This window comes from Arabidopsis thaliana (assembly GCF_000001735.4).
Source record: "Arabidopsis thaliana chromosome 1 sequence".
NCBI lineage: Eukaryota > Viridiplantae > Streptophyta > Magnoliopsida > Brassicales > Brassicaceae > Arabidopsis > Arabidopsis thaliana.
The window spans coordinates 11,312,344-11,330,913 of record NC_003070.9 but is presented as its reverse complement, the minus strand read 5'-3'; the positions used below and the strand labels follow the sequence as shown (position 1 = coordinate 11,330,913).

Below are 18,570 nucleotides of genomic sequence, written 5' to 3'. Positions count from 1 at the left end.
TTTTTGAAATTTTATAAATCTGACCACTTTATTCGATCTTTTGTCAAATCAAACCCTTTCACTATATCACGACCGTCTAACAGCTCAACAAAGATCCTACGGCTGTTATTATTTCACTATCTCTAATTTTCAAAAACAAATATTTATTTTCCATTGTCAACAAAAATATTCCTCCACAATAAATGTTCTCTACTTCTCTCTCACCCATTCCTCTACTACTTCTTCTTCTTCTTCTTCCTCCATCGATCATTCTTTTTTGGAATCATCTCAGTTATTACACCTCAGTTACTGTACGGACGAATGTGGTTGCTTCTAAAGCTCAGATTCTACTTGATCTAGTACATCGTCTTCTACTCTAGATTTTTCCTATAAGCTCGCTTCAGAAATTGAGGTTTGTGCTCAAATTTCTTTTACAATGTTTCTTCAAAATCTATCTCATGTTTCTCTTAGTGTAGTTCTAGGTCTTGTTGATCTATGTATCAGCCAAATCTTTGTTAGGTTCTTTGGTTTAGGGTTTCATTCTTTGTAGTTAAATCTGTTTAAAAGATTTCATTTTGAGATTAGTTAAAGAACTTTGAGATTGTTGCCTTTTTAAGTAGCTAAAGGTCCTCTTTATACTAAAAGTTTTACATCATTACTAATCCTTTCCTTAAAAGTTGTATTAGTAACCCCATTAGAAAAAAGCTGATTAGTACCAAAAAAAAAAAGGCACAAGTGAGTTTCAGTTTTTGTTTTGCCTTATCTTCATTGTACAGTTGAAAAAAAGAATTCTTCCTTCTTGTCTCTTTGTGTATGATTAATAATATTCTAAAATGGTGAAGCATGATTTTGTCTTCTTCCATTGTTCATTGTTGCATAGTGGTTGTTTTGTTGCATATTAGCTGATAATGAAGAACAAACCTAAGTTTAAAATTTTGATTTTGCTGTTAGCTTTTTTACTTTATGAGTTAAAAATTATTTTAATTGACTTTGACTGTAAAATCTTTAATGTGTAATTAATTTTCTATGCAGGGACAAGATGGTTGGTGTATTTAATATCATCTGATTAAGAAGGAGAAACTTGTTTTTTTGGCGATAAAGATAGAAAAGAACTTGGCTTTTGTTCTTCTCTCTGGTTCAACAAAAGAATTCAAAAGAGAAGAAAGGATGATGCTGATGAGAAGAAGGTTGGCTTGCTGTAGCAGGGAGAGGGAGATTAGTATCGATTTCGATGAACATGAACAAGATAGTAAGTTACTGATTTAACCAATCTCTATTCTTGCATTCTTACACTTACGATGCTTACTTAAAGTATGAATCTATAGCTACAATGGTGACCTTTTTAGCTTTTAGGTATTGCATTTATGGGCATGATATGGAATATTTAGACTATAACTGTTGGGTGTATAGTTTTCAAACAAAAGTGAGTGGTCTTGTGACCGGTTTAGGTTTTGGTATGGGACCAATATTCAGACCCTTTAAAGATCTACACCAACCAGGTCATTCATGTAATAAATAAGGCGTGAAGTCTGTAGCTTTCCACGAGACATCAATGCCTTAATTTAATATGATGCGAGAGCATTTTATGTGATGATCAAATAACCTATCTAAACCAAACCCTGTTTCTTAGGAGGTGGGGTTTCAGGATTTGAGGGTCCTCTAAGTTTTTCATTTGTTTAAAATCATATTTATTCAGAAACTGCCAAGAGTAGGTAGTTTTATTGGTTTCACATGGTTATTAAGACTAAACAAAACTCTCATATTTCAAGGGTAGATATCATTATTAAATCAAATCACTGGTGCTTGATTAAATAATGATGTTTTTATAGTATGCTTTTGAACGTTTGAAAAAATGCCATGTCGTGACAAGTTATAAAAAGTCTTTGTAGTGGGTCCGTTTGGAAATTTTCACCACATGGGGATACTAACTCAATTGTTTTTGAGACTTTTTTATACATTTCCTTTTGAGAATGGAAGCATTTTAATTGTTTAGCAGTCTTGGGTTAGCAAAAGTCTTGACTTTAGCTATTAAAGACTAGAGGGAACACAACGACTTTTATTCCTTTTTTATCATTTGTTTTTTCTTGTATAGAAAACACAACACTAGTCTGCATAAATAACGTGTCTAGTGATACCATTTGCTTGATTCTCATTTTTGATGAATGAGACAAGAAGTAGATAGATGTACTAGGTGGGGTTTTCTTTATAGTCAAAATCTGAACGGTCTCTTAATGATACGCAGTGTTTAATTAGTTTTCTATTGTTGACCTCTTCTTTTACCTTTGTCAATCTCTTTGTAGTGTGCAAGTTTCGGTGTCTTACCACTTTGTAGTCTACAGTATATAAGGTGAAAGTATATGTGTTAAAGTTCTTACTGGGTGGTGTACCCCTTTCTTTTCAGAAATGATTACATATTATGGCTTGGAAACTTGTATTATCAATAATCAATCATATGAAGAAGAGAGTGGAACAAGTCGAGGAGATGGATGTCTTACAGATTCGTTAGATGATGATGCATTTTCAAGCTGTTCATCAAGCAAAGATGCCTCTAGCTCTTTTTCTTCGAAATGGTTACCGATGAAGAATGATGAACACAGTTGCGATGGTTTGAACTTATCTGGAAGGTCTCAACATTTTGATGCTAAGGAGAAGAAGAAACAAGGCTATGGCAGTAGCCAACATTTTGATGCTAAGGAGAAACCAGGGTATGTGTACTGTCATTTGGATGTGGAAGCTATGAAGGAGAAATTTTCTAAGTTATTGCTCGGCGAAGATGTCACTGGGGGATGTAAGGGTGTCCAAGTAGCTTTGGCTTTGTCAAATGCTGTAACACATCTTGCTAGTATGTTTTACAATTTCCTAGCATTCTTAAGCTTTATGTTCTTTGATATGGTTAGAGGTTTCGTGTGAACTGTTAAGAGTAACTGACTTTAATGAATTTGCAGCGTCGATTTTTGGCGAGCTCTGGAAATTGGAACCTTTGTGTGAAGAGAAGAAACAGAAATGGAGAAGGGAAATGGATTGGCTACTTTCTCCAACTAACTACATGATTGAGTTAGTCCCTTCTAAGCAAAATGATGCCAATGGAAGATCACTTGAGGTACGTAGCTAAGGTGTTAAAATAAATAGATATACTCCAGAGGAAGAAACTGAGCTGAATCCTTGTTTTAACAGATAATGACTCCGAAAGCCCGCGCAGACATTCATATGAATCTCCCAGCTCTTCAGAAGTTGGACTCAATGCTAATTGTGAGCGGATTATCTCTTTTGTTAATCTTGTCTTTTCTTATTCTTCTATTTCCTGATCTGATTAAAGTTGCATTACAACTCCACAGGAGACACTGGATTCTATGGTGAACACAGAGTTTTGGTATTCTGAGATTGGTAGTAGAGCTGAAGGGAAGAACAAGAGTACAAGTGAGAGCAAACGATGGTGGCTTCCATCGCCACAAGTGCCTAAACCTGGACTCTCTAACTCAGGAAGGAAGAAATTGCTTGACAAAGGAAAAGTTGTTTATCAAGTCTTCAAAGCTACAAAAGCCATAAACGAAAACATTCTTCTTGAAATGCCAGTTCCCATTGTTATCAAGGAAGCAATACCTAAAGTAAGCTTGCACTCTTTATTATCCCTTGTGATAGTCATAATTATACAACTACCTCTAAAATCTTGTTTTGTAACAGTCTGGAAAGAACAGCCTCGGTGATGAACTGTACAAGATGTTGGCTGTGGAATCTGCAACAGTAGATGAAATCTTTATATCGCTCAATCTGGGAACCGAACATGCAGCACTCGAGACAGTTAACAAGTTAGAATCTGCTATGTTTGCTTGGAAAGAAAGGATTACAGAACAAGGCAGCAATGGTAAATCCCCTGTAAGAGCATCGTGGTCATTCGCTAAAGATCCGTTGTCTGAAATTGGTCGCAATGAGTCACTCTTGAACCGAGCAGAAGCGCTTAGAACTCAGATCAAATCCAAACACCCTAATCTCCCTCACTCGTTTCTTGATGCTACAAAGATCCAATATGACAAGGTATAAATAAACAAAACTAACTACATCTTTCTTAGTCCAATGGTCTGAAACATCTTTCTTCTCTGTGTTCAGGACATAGGTCATGCGGTTCTCGAAGCATATTCCCGAACACTTGCGAATCTAGCTTTCCGGATTCTTTCAAGAATGGGAGAAATCTTGAAAGAAGATTCTTTAAGCAACCCTAACTCTCCTGCACCACCGAGTTGCTTCCCTAGCTCCCGTGACCCTTATAGGACACCTGAGAGACCTCTGCTTTCGTCCCGTGTAAGGCATTCTTTAACCGATGACATGAACAAAGCCGATGGGACAGAGACTGGTTTAGATTTTTTGTTTGCAGATGCTAAGGCAAGTAATTCAGTGAATACAACTCCAAGTAGAAGCAGTAGACTGTGGTGTTTGAGTAAAGTGCCTTCTGATACTTCTCCTTGATTTAGAGGGTCTTCCTAGTTCGATGCGTGCCACCTGAAGCTTCTCCTTTACTTTGAAGGTTTTAAATTATGAAGCCTGAGATGTTGTAAATGTATTAACATATTGCAGTTAAAGTACGAATTCATACAATTTTGTTCATAACTTCACGGTGAAAAGCAAATTTTTAATCCGGGAAAAAAAATTGATACGATTGATTATGATTAAATTTATTAGTCTCTTCCAGAAAATACTTTACAAAATAAGGTATATTCAAAACAAAAATGTCCAAAACCATAATCTATTTATAATATACTAGACTAGAATCATTTTAATTACTACTTTCTTGAAATCTAATTTGAATCTCAATTAGGTTACTATCCCGACTTCCATCTTTGAATGAAGCATTAGCTGTCATCTCGACAAATGATCAACTAACAGGTATTTTCACCAAGCCACTATCTTTTGCACACTTCCATTAAGTCACTAGCAAGATTGGAGTATAAGAAGTCTTCATTTAGAAGGGATCTATCTTGGTTGGATATGTACATATTATGGGCTTAAGGATAATTTGAAATTAGCACAAAGCCTTAATGAGTTTCCGTTTGTACATACTACCTAATAAGTATAACAAAATGGCAAGCTTCACTTCGTCTATCATCCCGACACTAATGAGGTTTTTTGGGTTGGATTTAAGTTCAACTGTGCCATCCGATACTAACACAAAATATTGTTAAAGGCCAATTATGCTTACTAACTCAAAGAAAATCGAACAGACCATAATTGTTTTCAATATAGCAAGTATAGAGATCAAATGGATCTTGATTACCAAAAAACTGTTCTTGTAAAAAATTTCATATACATATAACTCAATAAGGACCTATAACTTTTCAAAAGATTATTTTACCATATTTAAAAAATCTTTAACTAAACTTTTGAACATGACCTATATATATAGTTCAAACATCCTAACTAGACATATAAATAAAAATGAAAATTATTGGAGGGTCTTAATAAGATACTCCCCCATTATAATCATAACTAAAAAAAAATTTAAGATAGAAAGAAGAGAAAATTTCTCAAATAAGAACTTTGGGTATACTAACTAGAACTTTACAATTGTCTCTTTTTAATTGTTCATTTTTATTTTTAAATTAAAATTATTAAAAATATTAAGACTTTAAAAGTTGGGATACTTTTTTGGGATATGTGAAAACCATTGGAAGTGCTCTAAACCTCTTGTCAAATTTCTAGTTTCAAATATTTACAGCTCATAATTAGCTGGCAGTACAATGAATATTTTAACCAAATTAAGAAAAATATATGCTCCAAAAGGTATAATATATGCATGAATTCATAATTTATCTCTAAAATAACTGATTTTCTTTTATATCCAATCATGATTTTACACGTGTACATTAATTGATACGTTTTAATGTCATAAATAGTCATATTAGTGTATAAGTCAAAAGATGGAAAAAATCCATATATATTATTATATTAATGTATAAAGACAGTTTTACCCTTATTTCCTTTTAATTAAAATCAACTTATTGACTAAACAAAATTAGATGGACCTTCTGGCCATGGCAGATTTTTTAAAAATATTTTATTAAAAATTTAATTCATATAACTAAATCTGTGATTTTAATATTTTATAAGGAAAAATTTCTTTATTACTTTATTATTATTTTTTATATTTTATTATTGTAAAGATAAATTTTTATACATATAAAAGAGCATTTTTTATATATTAAAACATGATAGAAATTTTAATGATATTTATTATTTTATTATATTGGTTTACAAACTTTTTTCTATGTAGGCTTCCTTTAATGTCTACATATTTCAAAATTTTCGCTCGTTCTAAATATTTCGTAAGACACGTTAATTCTTTCCCGAAATAATTTTACTATAGATAAACAAAGTTCCTAAGCTTTTATATATTCATGATTTTACATGGAAATTAAGCTGTAAAACTCTATTCGAAAAGAAAAGAAAAACACTTAAAATATTAGAAATTTTCACAGTTTATCAAAGCTTAATATTACTCTTAAAAGAAAAGTGAGTAATATACGAAGATAAACTATATTTAGTAAAGAGAAAAGAGAATCCAATCTTAGTCATAGCTTTAATTAGTGGCCTAATCAATTAATAAGACAGTAGCCAAAAGATTTAATGCTGTAACTACAAATTAATGAGTCCAGAAACGTGATAAGCCACACCCTGAGTAAAAAATCACCCTTTTCGTTGCTATATAAACAGTCTTGGGCCAAGAAACTAAACAAACACAAACACCAAAGAAAAGAAAAATAAAGATAATGAGGACGAAGACTAAGTTAGTACTCATACCTGATAGACACTTTCGGAGAGCCACATTCAGGAAGAGGAATGCAGGGATAAGGAAGAAACTCCACGAGCTGACAACTCTCTGTGACATCAAAGCATGTGCGGTAATCTACAGTCCGTTCGAGAATCCAACGGTGTGGCCGTCAACCGAAGGTGTTCAAGAGGTGATTTCGGAGTTCATGGAGAAGCCGGCGACAGAACGGTCCAAGACGATGATGAGTCATGAGACTTTCTTGCGGGACCAAATCACCAAAGAACAAAACAAACTAGAGAGTCTACGTCGTGAAAACCGAGAAACTCAGCTTAAGCATTTTATGTTTGATTGCGTTGGAGGCAAGATGAGTGAGCAACAGTATGGTGCAAGGGACCTTCAAGATTTAAGTCTTTTTACTGATCAATATCTTAATCAGCTTAATGCCAGGAAGAAGTTCCTTACAGAATATGGTGAGTCTTCTTCTTCTGTTCCTCCTCTGTTTGATGTTGCGGGTGCCAATCCTCCTGTTGTTGCAGATCAAGCTGCGGTAACTGTTCCTCCTTTGTTTGCTGTTGCGGGTGCCAATCTTCCTGTTGTTGCTGATCAAGCTGCGGTAACTGTTCCTCCTCTGTTTGCTGTTGCGGGTGCCAATCTTCCTGTTGTTGCAGATCAAGCTGCGGTTAATGTTCCTACTGGATTTCATAACATGAATGTGAACCAGAATCAGTATGAGCCGGTTCAGCCCTATGTCCCTACTGGTTTTAGTGATCATATTCAATATCAGAATATGAACTTCAATCAAAACCAACAAGAGCCGGTTCATTACCAGGCTCTTGCTGTTGCGGGTGCCGGTCTTCCTATGACTCAGAATCAGTATGAGCCCGTTCACTACCAGAGTCTTGCTGTCGCGGGTGGCGGTCTTCCTATGAGTCAGTTGCAGTATGAGCCGGTTCAGCCTTATATCCCTACTGTTTTTAGTGATAATGTTCAATATCAGCATATGAATTTGTATCAAAATCAACAAGAGCCGGTTCACTACCAAGCTCTTGGTGTTGCAGGTGCCGGTCTTCCTATGAATCAGAATCAGTATGAGCCGGTTCAGCCCTATGTCCCTACTGGTTTTAGTGATCATTTTCAGTTTGAGAATATGAATTTGAATCAAAATCAACAGGAGCCGGTTCAATACCAAGCTCCTGTTGATTTTAATCATCAGATTCAACAAGGAAACTATGATATGAATTTGAACCAGAATATGAGTTTGGATCCAAATCAGTATCCGTTTCAAAATGATCCATTCATGAATATGTTGACAGAATATCCTTATGAATAAGCGGGTTATGTTGGAGAGCATGCACACATCCCTTTCATGGACGGAAACTACTACAACTACCACCAGCCACCAACCGTTGGTCTTACTTCCACCGGTCACATGCCTTCCACCACCACCACCACCACCAACAACAACAACAACAACAATGTGTGATGTGTTTCAGTAGTGTGCATTTTGTGTTTTGTTTGTTTTAAAAGACCAGTATTTAATTATGCTTTTCCTTTTCAATTAGTTGTTGTAAGAGTTGAAGGTTTTACCTTTAAGTCAGTTCTATTTCAATGAAGTCATTTCTGTTTGGTCACAAATTATTTTTTACGAGCTTTTTGTTCTTAAAATGCATAACTAAATAGATCTGCCAAAATCAGATAGGATTTTGTTTCCAAAAAACATCAATACTTTTCAAGCCTTCATTATGGTTAAATACTTATATGATTAAATATTTTGAAGAGAGTTCAGGACGGAAGTTGTATATATAGGAGGAGAAGTACCATTGAGTATATATACGAGGAGAACCATTGTTGAAATTGGTCGCAGTGAATCACTCTTGAACCGAAAAGAAGCGCTTAGAAATCAGATCAAATCCAAACACTCTAATCTTCCTCACTCGTTTCTTAATGCCACAAAGATCCAATATGGCAATGTAAACATAAACAGAACTAATTACATCTTTCTTAGTTTATGTTCTGAAACATGTCATACTTTACAATACAATTATTTGTCGATATTAAATCCTTCTTCTTTGTTTTCAGGACATTGGTCATGCATGGGCTTCTTGAAGCATATTCCCGAACACTTGCGAATCTTGCTTTCTGGATTCTTTCAAGAATGGGAGAAATCTTGAAAGAGTTATAACTCCCTTGCACCACCGAGTAGCATCCTTAGCTCATGTGACCCTAAAGAGCACCCCAAAGGCCTTTGCTTTGGTCCCGTGTAAGGCCTCTCCGATGGGACAGAGACTGGTTTTCTATTTTTTGTTTGCAGTTGCTAAGGCAGGTAATTCAGTGAATACAACTCCAAGTAGAAGCAGTAGACTGTGGTGTTTAAGTAAAGTGCCTTCTGATACTTCTCCTTGATTTAGAGGGTCTTCCTAGTTCGATGCGTGCCACCTGAAGCTTCTCCTTTAAAAACCGTTTTAAAGACTGTATTAAGATTGAATATGGTTAAATTGATTTGGCTCTTCTGAAAATTTTAAATAAAAAGCTGAGATATTAAGAAAATAAGGTATATTTTAGGATATGCATATATTATGGGCCTAAGGTAATTTGAAATTAACACAAGCCTTAATGTATCTCTATCTGTACCTATCACCTACTAAGTATTCATTAAGATTTTTTTTTAGAAAAATGGCTTCCTAGCGTTCTATTTCAACTATAGGCTTCACTTCGTGTATCATCCCAACACTGACGAGGTTTTTTGGGTTGGATTCAAGTGTGTACTTCAACTAAGAACATATTTTTGGTGACCAGTTATGCTTACTACAACGTTCAGATAAGATCGACTATACCTTGAATTGTTTTAGTATGTGTAAATTAAATACATAGATTAAACGGATCGTGATTACCAAAAAAAGTTCTTATGTATATATATGGACCTTATTTAAGATATCTATAGTTAAACTTTTGAACATGACCTATAACTATAAGTAGCTTAAGTCGCCCCTAACTAAACATATAAATAAACATGAAAATTAGTGTTTTATGGCAGATGAAAGTTATTTATTATCTGAGCCAAAAATATACGGTGAGCTTGAAATAAAATTTAGCATTTAAAGAGAATGGAAATTAAACTACTACTGGATTGAATTATTTACCATTCTCTCATGTAATATCTTCTACTCTATAGTATTTTTATAACTATTTGAAAACATTTAATCAAAAATCAATAAATATGCTATTTATTTTAGAGAAATTTCTACATTTTGTAAATGTAATTGATAAGAAGAGAACCAGTCAAACAAAGTCTAATTAACGATGTGCATTCTTGTTTTTCTTATTTTTTGGTTATTGTTAGACCTCCATTTTTTTTGGATTCTCTCTCATTATAATCATACCACACAAAAAAAGTATGAGAGAAATAAGAGAAAGGTTCTTAAATAAGAACTTTTGGTATATTAACTTGAACTTTGGGTATATTACACTTGTCTTTTTTTAATTGGTTCATTTTTTGCTTTTAAACCAAAAATTAATATATAATTAAACTATATTTAAATATTAATACTTTAAAGTTTAGATATTTCTTTGGGTATGTAAAAACAACTGGAAGTTTTCTATACGTAGTCTAAAATCTTTAATTTCCCTATTTACAGCTTATAATTAGCTGGCAATGCAATGAAATATTCTAACCCAATAAAAGAAAAAGTATTCTCCAAAAGGTATAATATATGCATGATTTAACAAATTATCTCTAAACTAATTTATTACTGAGCCAAAAGAGGAAAGAAATCCATCTATTAATGTATAAAACAGTTATTTTATCCAAATTTCCTTTTAATTAGAATCAACTTAATGATTAAAAAAAATCAGGTGGACCTGCAGGCCATGACAAATGTTCTTTTAATATATTTATTAAAAAAGTTCATATAACCAAATCTGAGATTTAAAAAAATATATTTTTCTCTAATACTCTACTATTATATATTTTCATTTGTTATTATTGTAAGTATCAAATATTTTTACTAAATTAATTAATATAAATTTTAATGATATTTTATTATCTTATTATATTGGTTTACAAACTTCTTGGTATGTTCTCCTTTAATGTATATAGGTAGTTTAAAGATTTTCTTAGAAATAGAACACATATTTCGTGAGATTCATGTTACATTGTTTTCAAAAACTTTCGTGCTTTCTAAATATTTCGTAAGACTCACGTTATATTGTTTTCATTTTTTTTCTATAAATAAACAACTCTTTTGAGCTTGTATATATTCATGATTTTACATGTAAATTGAAGATGGAGTACTCTATTTAAAAAGAAGAAAAAAAAACACTTCAAACTATTACTAAATTTCATAGTTTATAAACAAAACTTTAAATTACTCTTAAAAGAAAAGTGAGAGTAATATAGGAAGATAAACTATTCTTAGTAAAAAGAAAAGAAAATCTATTCTTAGACATAGCTTTAATTAGTGGCCTCGTCAATTAATGAGACAGTAAACACAAAACAAATCTAATGAGTCCAGCAACGTGAAAAGCCACGTACTGTGTAAAAGCACAATTTTCATTTCTATATAAACAAGACAGTCTTGGGCCAAGAAAGTAAACAAAACACACACCAAAGAAAAGAAAAACAAAGATAATGAGGTCGAAAATTAAGTTATCACTCATAGCTAATAAGACCTCAAGGAGAACCACATTCAGGAAGAGGAAGGGAGGGATAACGAACAAACTCCATGAGCTAACAACTCTCTGCGGCGTCAAAGCATGTGCGGTAATCTCCAGTCCGTACGAGAATCCAGTGGTGTGGCCGTCAACCGAAGGTGTTCAAGAGGCGGTTTCCATGTTTATGGAGAGGCCGGCGACAGAACAATCCAAGCTGATGATGAGTCATGAGACCTACTTGCAGGACAAAATTACCAAAGAAACAAAGAAACTGGAGAGTCTACGTCGTGAAAACCGAGAATCTCAGCTTAGGCAATTTATGTTTGATTGTGTTGAAGGTAAGATGAGTGAGCATCAGTATGGTGCAAGGGACCTTCAAGATTTAAGTCTTTATATTGATCACTATATCAATCAGCTTAATTCAAGTGTCATGCTCCTTACAAACAATGGTGCGTCTTCTTCTTCCTTTCCTCCTCCGCTTCATACTTCAGTTGCGGGTGCGGGTGCGGGTGCGGGTGCTGCTCCTCTTGTTGTTGCGGGTGCGGGTGCGGCTCCTCTTGCTGTTGCGGGGGCGGGTGCGAGTCCTCTTGCTGTTGCGGGTGTGGGTGCGGCTCCTCTTGCTGTTGCGGGTGCCGGTCCTCCTATGGCTCAGAATCAGTATGAGCCGATTCAGCCCTATATCCCTACTGCTTTTAGTGATAATATTCAATACCAAGCTCCTGTGGATTTTAATCATCAGATCCAACATGGAATCTATGATAATCTCAGTTTGGATCCAAATCATCAGTATCCGTTTCAAGATGATCCATTCATGGAGATGTTGATGGAATATCCTTATGAACAAGTGGGTTATGCTGCAGAGCATGCACACATCCCTTTCATGAACGGAAACTACTACAACTACCACCAACCACCAACCGTTGGTCTTACTACCACCGGTCACATGCCTTCCAACAACGCCACCACCACCACCACCACCAACACCACCGTTGTGTGATGTGTTTCAGTAGTTTGCATTTGTGTTTTGTCCATTTCAAAAGACCAATCTCTAATAATGTCTTTTCTTTTCAGTTAATTGTTGTAAGAGTTGAAGGTTTTACCTTTAAGTCAGTTATATTTTTATGTATTGGGTAATGTATTTCTGCGCCGTAGAGCCGGATATTTCAATTATATTTGAAGAAGTTTGGTCATAAATTTGTTTTTACTTTGTTTTTTGTTCTTAAAATACATAACTAAATAGATCTGCTAAAATCAAATATATTTTGTTTCATAGAAAATCTTACTTTGGATATATTATTCGCAAAAACATCAATACTCTGTATATCTCTTTCTCAATCCATAATTTATTTACTTCCCACACCTACCTATATAGCGAGCAAATGAACACACTAAAGAAGTAAAAACATGAACATAAATAATGAACACACGTCTCAGCAAACCCAAAAGATTAACAATACAAACTGTAGCTTGTTTAGTGTTGAAAATTTGAAAAATCAACATGATAAAATAATGAAACTAAAATAAAAGGCAAGTTTTCAGTTATCTCTTACATTAGGATCCTACGAATCAAGTTAAATTAATTCTAGGATCCTTAAAAAAGCCAACACTCTGGACGTGTGGTTATGTGCGATCAGAACAAGAGATTCACGGGAGCCGGAGGTTCTTTCGAATCCATAAGAGCGCCTAAACTCTTCACTGTCTCCAAATCCTAGGAGCTTTAACTCTTCTTATGTTTTTTGTTTCAACATTGTAGTAGAAAATGTAGAAGGGTCGAAAATTGAGTGACAACCTCTTTGGGGCAATAATGATCTCACCAGCCTTGTTGGTGTCTGGAAATGACATTTTAGCACACTCAACATCATCCCAAAAAGAGGAGGGAAACACACATGTTTGCTTTGACCATTCATGTTTCTCGACGTCTTCTAGTATCCATAAATCGAAACTATGGAAACCGATCATAATGGTCGCTCACAATGGAAGCAAGCTTCCCTTTGTATTCAATGAATACTGCTTCACTTCCCCATTGCACAAAACCCTTAAGTGCATTGATAAAACTCAGTTTCTCAGTTCTAAAATGAAAACAAACCAAAACTGTCTCTTTAGTTTTGGTTAAGAAAGCAGCTTAGTAGAGAAAACCGTTGATGAATACACTCGCTTGATGACCCGCCCTATAAGGTAAAGGGGTATCTTTAATGTGTATCCATACTTCACCATCTCCCAATGTTCATAACTTGTTCTCCAGATGACCACTAGATATCATACCTTTTTCTCTTCAAGGATAATGCTTTGTGTTGATCATCAATAGGATCGTATCCCACGATCAAAGCAGTGGTAGCAGGTAATTTAACCGCGATTGCTTCGAGGACATAGAGAAGAAGTAATCAATGAACCCTCGGCTTCGGATGATGGATTGCCACATCTTTGACACGAATCAAAACTTCATAAGAGACTTGGCAGGCAATCTAGCTAGTACAACCATATTTAGATCAAGAGGGAGCGAATCTAAGTCTAACCTACTTGTGTTTGTGTCTTTCTCATCTTCCTCCCCGTTATCGTTATTACAATCTCGCTCGTTACATTTCATGGCGCCTCCTAAACAAACCCTAGATTTGATTCGGCAAATGACTTTAGTTTTTGTGGCTCTTCATTACAGACTTCGCAGGCAATCTAGATACTGTAGCGATATCGGACCTAACTTACTTCGGCTGCTACAAAATCTGTACGTCCTTGCGTTTCATGGAGATTCCTGACGAAGCCCTAGGCCTAGCTATTCCTTTCTCAAATTTCTTTTTTTTTTCTTTTAATATATTAATCAGCCCATGTGAATATCAAATGGGCCTAATGAGGCCCATAACTCAAGTTAGAACTGTCAAATGGTCATCTAACCATGGGCTAAACCCAATCCATAATGTTCGTAACTAAAACGGGTCATATGGTCTAAAGACCAATTTTGTCCACGGGTATAATGGGCTAACCCATACGGTCTATGGTTGGCCCATCAATTTTCTCAACACATCAGTTTTCTTCTCTTCTCTCTCACACGTCGACTTTGTTCTCTCTCGGCGACGAAGCTCTCTCTCTCTCTCTCTCTCGCTTCGACCTCTCTTTCGACTCCTACTCCGGTTAGTTCTATTAGAATATGAATCCGTTGATTAGAATAAGTTCTCTCTGAAATATGCGTTCATATGTTAGTCTCATCGATTTTGTTCTCTAAGTCCTGATGCAATTTCATCGCTTTGTTCTTTGCTATTCCTTAATTGTGATTCTGCATATGCTTTCTTTGATTTCAGCTTGTGGGTTTGTCCAAATTTCACTTATTTGCTATTCTTTGTTATTCTCTCTCTCCCTTCCTTTGATGCCAACCATGTGTTTGATGAAATGCCTCACAGAATATGTAGAGTTTGGTTTTGGTAGAGCTTGTAATTAATTGTGTAGAGCTTGGTGTTTATGTATGGAGCTAAGTGTGTGTTCGCTAATGTTTATGAACATTTCTTATAGCTAATTTCCACAATTAAGTAATCGTTTCTCACCACAATCCGTCACTTGTTTGACCAAACGTTGGAAATCAATTAAGTGATGACTAATTCAATAATACTCTTATTGTTGTGGGAATGAAAAAGACTAACACGAAATTGTTGCTGCCACTACTACTGAAGTCCAATAAGTTAGATCACTTTCAAGATTCTGAGAATCATACATCATGTGGATAACTAAAAACATTCCTTTAAACTTGTTTGAATTTGTCTGTGAACATACAAGATAGGGAAAATAAGTTATTCATGCAAGATACATTTATTTAACTACAGTTTTGAGGTTTTTCCATTTATGATACAACAAAAGTTCTAAGCTAATTTTGTTTTTGCTTGAATCTGTTTTGTTTGTAGGCTCCAGCTGAGCTTGAGAAGAGAAAGCACAAGCTCAAACGTCTTGTTCAGTCTCCCAATTCCTTTTTCATGGTAATGTAAATTTGAAACCTTTCTCCTTCTTTTGAACCCTTTAGGAACAAAGTCTCTGTGGTTAGAATCTATGTAACTACTCGACTTTGTGAATTGTATGTAAGTTTTGAGTCTGTGGGAGACGTGGGAGGTCATCTTCTTACTCTAGTTCACCAAGTCATCTTTTTTTTTGTGTGGGTTTCTCTGTTAAATCATTCTCCCTGTAGCCATTGTAGTCTCTTTTCTTTACTTGTAGGTGCATATAGAGAGTCTTAGATGCATGTTTGAGTTGTCACTGTTGATTACTTCATTTCATGTTGATGTTATGGTGTTATAAATAGAGCTTTTAACGAGATTGTGTGAAAATGCATTGTATATAAACATCATTGTATGGGCTGGCCATGGGCTGACCATTGGACAATGGTCCTTAATGGTCTTGGACAAATTTTCAGACCATTGTCCATTAAGGACCAACCATTAGAACCCATGAAAAAAATGTTCCAAGTGGACATGACCATTGGACTTTGGACAGCCCAATTGACACTTCTAACTCAAGTAAACGTCATCGTTTTTTTCATTGAACATATCGGCGAAGATACCTCGCCGTTATACGATCGGAGAAAGTTACAGTCTTTTATTCCGAGAATGGTTCAGCCGCGATTCGTCCGTCCGACGCAATCATCGCCATCTTCCATTTCTGGAGAACCAAATTCATCAAATCTATACGTCGCGAATTGTGGACCGGCGGTTGGACTAACACACAACGCAATCGCGGCGGTGTTCGCTGAGTTCGGTGAAGTAAACGGAGTCTACGCGGCGGATGATAGCGGCGTTCGTGTTATCGTCTCTTTCGCTGATCCCTTCTCCGCGAAAGCAGCTCTAGAAGCTTTGAGTGGTCGACCATGTCCTGACCTTAAAGGACGTTCTTTGCATATTCGATATTCAGTTCTTCAATTACCTTCCGAGGTACTTCCAATTAATGGGTCTTATCATATCACGATTAGATTTTTATATGGATCTCAAAGTTTTGATCTTTATGTAATGTTAGATCTCTATGTTGCAAAGTTTTGATCTTTACCAAAAGACAGAGACTTTATGTTTGTTTGGTATCTGCTTGCAATGAGCCTTTTTTATGTTTTTGCTTAGACGCAGGTGAATGATTGTGTTCCAGTGTCTTTGATTGATTCAGAGTTGAATATTCCAGGGCTTTTCTTGTTACCTGATTTTGTCACTGTGGCAGAAGAACAGGTACATGGTATTTAGTAATGTGCTTATGTTGTAGGGATTTGATTTCTTTTTTTACCTCTTGTGTTACTTATTATTGTTCATGTCTTTATCAGCAATTGCTTGCAGCTGTTGATGCTCGACATTGGATTGGTCTTGCTAAACGGCGTGTTCAACACTATGGATATGAGTTTTGTTACGGGACAAGAAATGTTGATACCAAAAAGCGTCTCGGTGAGCTTCCGTCGTTTGTTTCTCCTATACTTGAAAGAATCTATTTGTTCCCGAACTTTGACAACGGCTCAGCAAGCTTGAATTTGGACCAGTTAACGGTATATCATCAGACTCTGTATATAGATCAAGATTCTGTTATAATTGTTCTTAACTACATTGAAGGCTGAGGAATTCTTGTGAATATTAGGTAAATGAGTACCCATCTGGTGTGGGATTATCGCCTCATATTGATACACATTCAGCATTTGAAGATTGCATATTCAGCCTTTCTTTAGCTGGTCCTTGTATTATGGAATTCAGAAGATACTCTGTTTCCACATGGAAAGCCTCAACTACCGATGCTGAGAAGTCGGGTGACTCCTCTTGCATCAAAAAGGCCTTATATCTTCCTCCTCGGTCTATGCTCTTATTATCCGGTGAAGCACGATATGCTTGGAATCACTACATTCCACATCACAAGGTTGGTATTCTTCATTTCAATCTCTCCTTCGCTCTCGCCAGGATAACTCCTACTGCATTCTCTTCCAATTGCTTAACACTGTACTGTACTCTAATAGATTGACAAGGTGAAGGATAAAGTGATCAGAAGAAGTTCTAGAAGGGTATCTTTCACATTACGGAAGGTAAAACATAGTTTCACGGCAATCTTGTATATGCTTCTTGAGGCGATATTGAGAGACAAACTTTTTGCAGGTGAGAAATCATCCTTGCAGTTGTAAGTATCCACAATACTGTGACTCTCAGCAACAAATGTAACTGAAGAAGAGGAGAAAAATGAAATGAATAATATTTTTAGGTATAGACAAAATGCATATGGAGAAGAAAAAGAAGAGCCATTTTTGTAGCTGTTTACTCTTAATTATTTAACTAGATTTGGATGATAAACATTGTTACAGTTGTATTGCATCATAGAAAGAAAGATCATCGCGCGCCAAAAATACTTGATGTACGCTAGATGGTTTTAAAAGATATTATCTTGTTGTATTTTTGATGAGTCTATTGGAAAATGTCGGTATATAATTGACAGATGATAAGTATCATAGTCGTAGTCTCGTAGATGATATATTGTTTTTATTTGTAGTGGATGATGCTCTTCGATGATATATGAATTATGTAGACAGTAGTTGGTTAATTCTTACACGTAAAATAATAAATTTTTAAATTTACTATCAACTCTATATTTCATATCTTAATTTGTTATAAAGAATAACTTTGTCCTCTTATCTCTTTATTAACAATTAAAAGTACTTAAACCTGAGAAAAGTGATTTAAACCTGAGAAAAGTGATTTAATATTTTTAAAATCTTTTGATTTAGACAGTTTGTTAAGATTCTTTATAACTATATTAAAAAAATTGGATCAAAGACTAAAATCGGAGGAGAATTCAAACTGTTAGTTTTATATAATTTTTTTCTTGTATATATAATGAATTTTAATTTTTAGGATTATGTTAGACATGTTATATCATTAATACTTCATAAATTTATAATATGTTTGAAATGATGCAATAAGATATCTGTTTCAAATTGTATATATACAACTTTATCCATTATATACAACAAAAAATAAAGATAATATTAATCAATATGACTAATTATAACGTATGATGTTCATAATAAGTATACCCAAAAAAAAATTATTGATGTATATGTTGCAATATATACATACACATATAAACATGCTTATCATATATTGTAAGTAGTCATATGATATTTTGATTGATATATTGTTCAAAATTGTAAAATTTATTAAATAGTTTTGTGTTAATGATTATTAAGATTACTCATG

General features: G+C 34.8%; 5 protein-coding genes across 9 annotated transcripts; 4 read left to right on the top strand and 1 right to left on the bottom strand.

Annotated features, from left to right (window-relative positions):
• Window positions 1-122: 122 nt before the first annotated feature.
• ROPGEF14 (RHO guanyl-nucleotide exchange factor 14) lies at window positions 123-4,663 on the top strand. 2 transcript variants are annotated; one of them, NM_102900.5, is made up of 8 exons: window positions 123-391; window positions 1,012-1,228; window positions 2,381-2,821; window positions 2,925-3,079; window positions 3,154-3,228; window positions 3,315-3,584; window positions 3,661-4,011; window positions 4,084-4,657. In NM_102900.5, exons 2-8 carry the CDS (start codon window positions 1,147-1,149, stop codon window positions 4,438-4,440), a joined length of 1,731 nt encoding a protein of 576 aa, NP_174446.2. In that variant the 5' UTR covers window positions 123-391; window positions 1,012-1,146; the 3' UTR covers window positions 4,441-4,657. The 2 variants fall into 2 exon arrangements, with proteins under 2 accessions (NP_174446.2, NP_001320846.1); NM_001332971.1 differs by lacking the exons at window positions 123-391; window positions 1,012-1,228 and having other exon boundaries at window positions 2,096-2,821; window positions 4,084-4,663.
• A 2,074-nt stretch (window positions 4,664-6,737) lies between these two features.
• AGL92 (AGAMOUS-like 92) lies at window positions 6,738-8,222 on the top strand (the record flags this gene model as incomplete). The annotated part of the gene is made up of 2 exons (NM_102899.1): window positions 6,738-7,995; window positions 8,086-8,222. 2 exons carry the CDS (start codon window positions 6,738-6,740, stop codon window positions 8,220-8,222), a joined length of 1,395 nt encoding a protein of 464 aa, NP_174445.1.
• A 3,144-nt stretch (window positions 8,223-11,366) lies between these two features.
• On the top strand, window positions 11,367-12,386 carry AGL86 (AGAMOUS-like 86; the record flags this gene model as incomplete). Its single annotated transcript, NM_102898.1, has 1 exon — window positions 11,367-12,386. The coding sequence occupies one exon, from the start codon at window positions 11,367-11,369 to the stop codon at window positions 12,384-12,386; it is 1,020 nt and encodes a 339-aa protein (NP_174444.1).
• Window positions 12,387-13,019: 633 nt separating this feature from the next.
• Window positions 13,020-13,973, bottom strand: AT1G31620 (uncharacterized protein; the record flags this gene model as incomplete). The annotated part of the gene is made up of 4 exons (NM_102897.1): window positions 13,020-13,097; window positions 13,362-13,458; window positions 13,652-13,745; window positions 13,907-13,973. 4 exons carry the CDS (start codon window positions 13,971-13,973, stop codon window positions 13,020-13,022), a joined length of 336 nt encoding a protein of 111 aa, NP_174443.1.
• A 358-nt stretch (window positions 13,974-14,331) lies between these two features.
• Window positions 14,332-17,953, top strand: TRM9 (RNA-binding (RRM/RBD/RNP motifs) family protein). Of its 4 annotated transcripts, none has more exons than NM_001332970.1 (8): window positions 14,390-14,511; window positions 15,274-15,345; window positions 15,920-16,290; window positions 16,471-16,572; window positions 16,665-16,880; window positions 16,970-17,242; window positions 17,340-17,405; window positions 17,476-17,953. In NM_001332970.1, exons 3-8 carry the CDS (start codon window positions 15,970-15,972, stop codon window positions 17,536-17,538), a joined length of 1,041 nt encoding a protein of 346 aa, NP_001322355.1. In that variant the 5' UTR covers window positions 14,390-14,511; window positions 15,274-15,345; window positions 15,920-15,969; the 3' UTR covers window positions 17,539-17,953. The 4 variants fall into 4 exon arrangements, with proteins under 4 accessions (NP_174442.2, NP_001322355.1, NP_973945.1 ...); NM_202216.1 differs by having other exon boundaries at window positions 14,446-14,511; window positions 16,477-16,572; NM_102896.3 differs by having other exon boundaries at window positions 14,332-14,511; window positions 15,274-16,290.
• The last annotated feature ends 617 nt before the right edge of the window (window positions 17,954-18,570 follow it).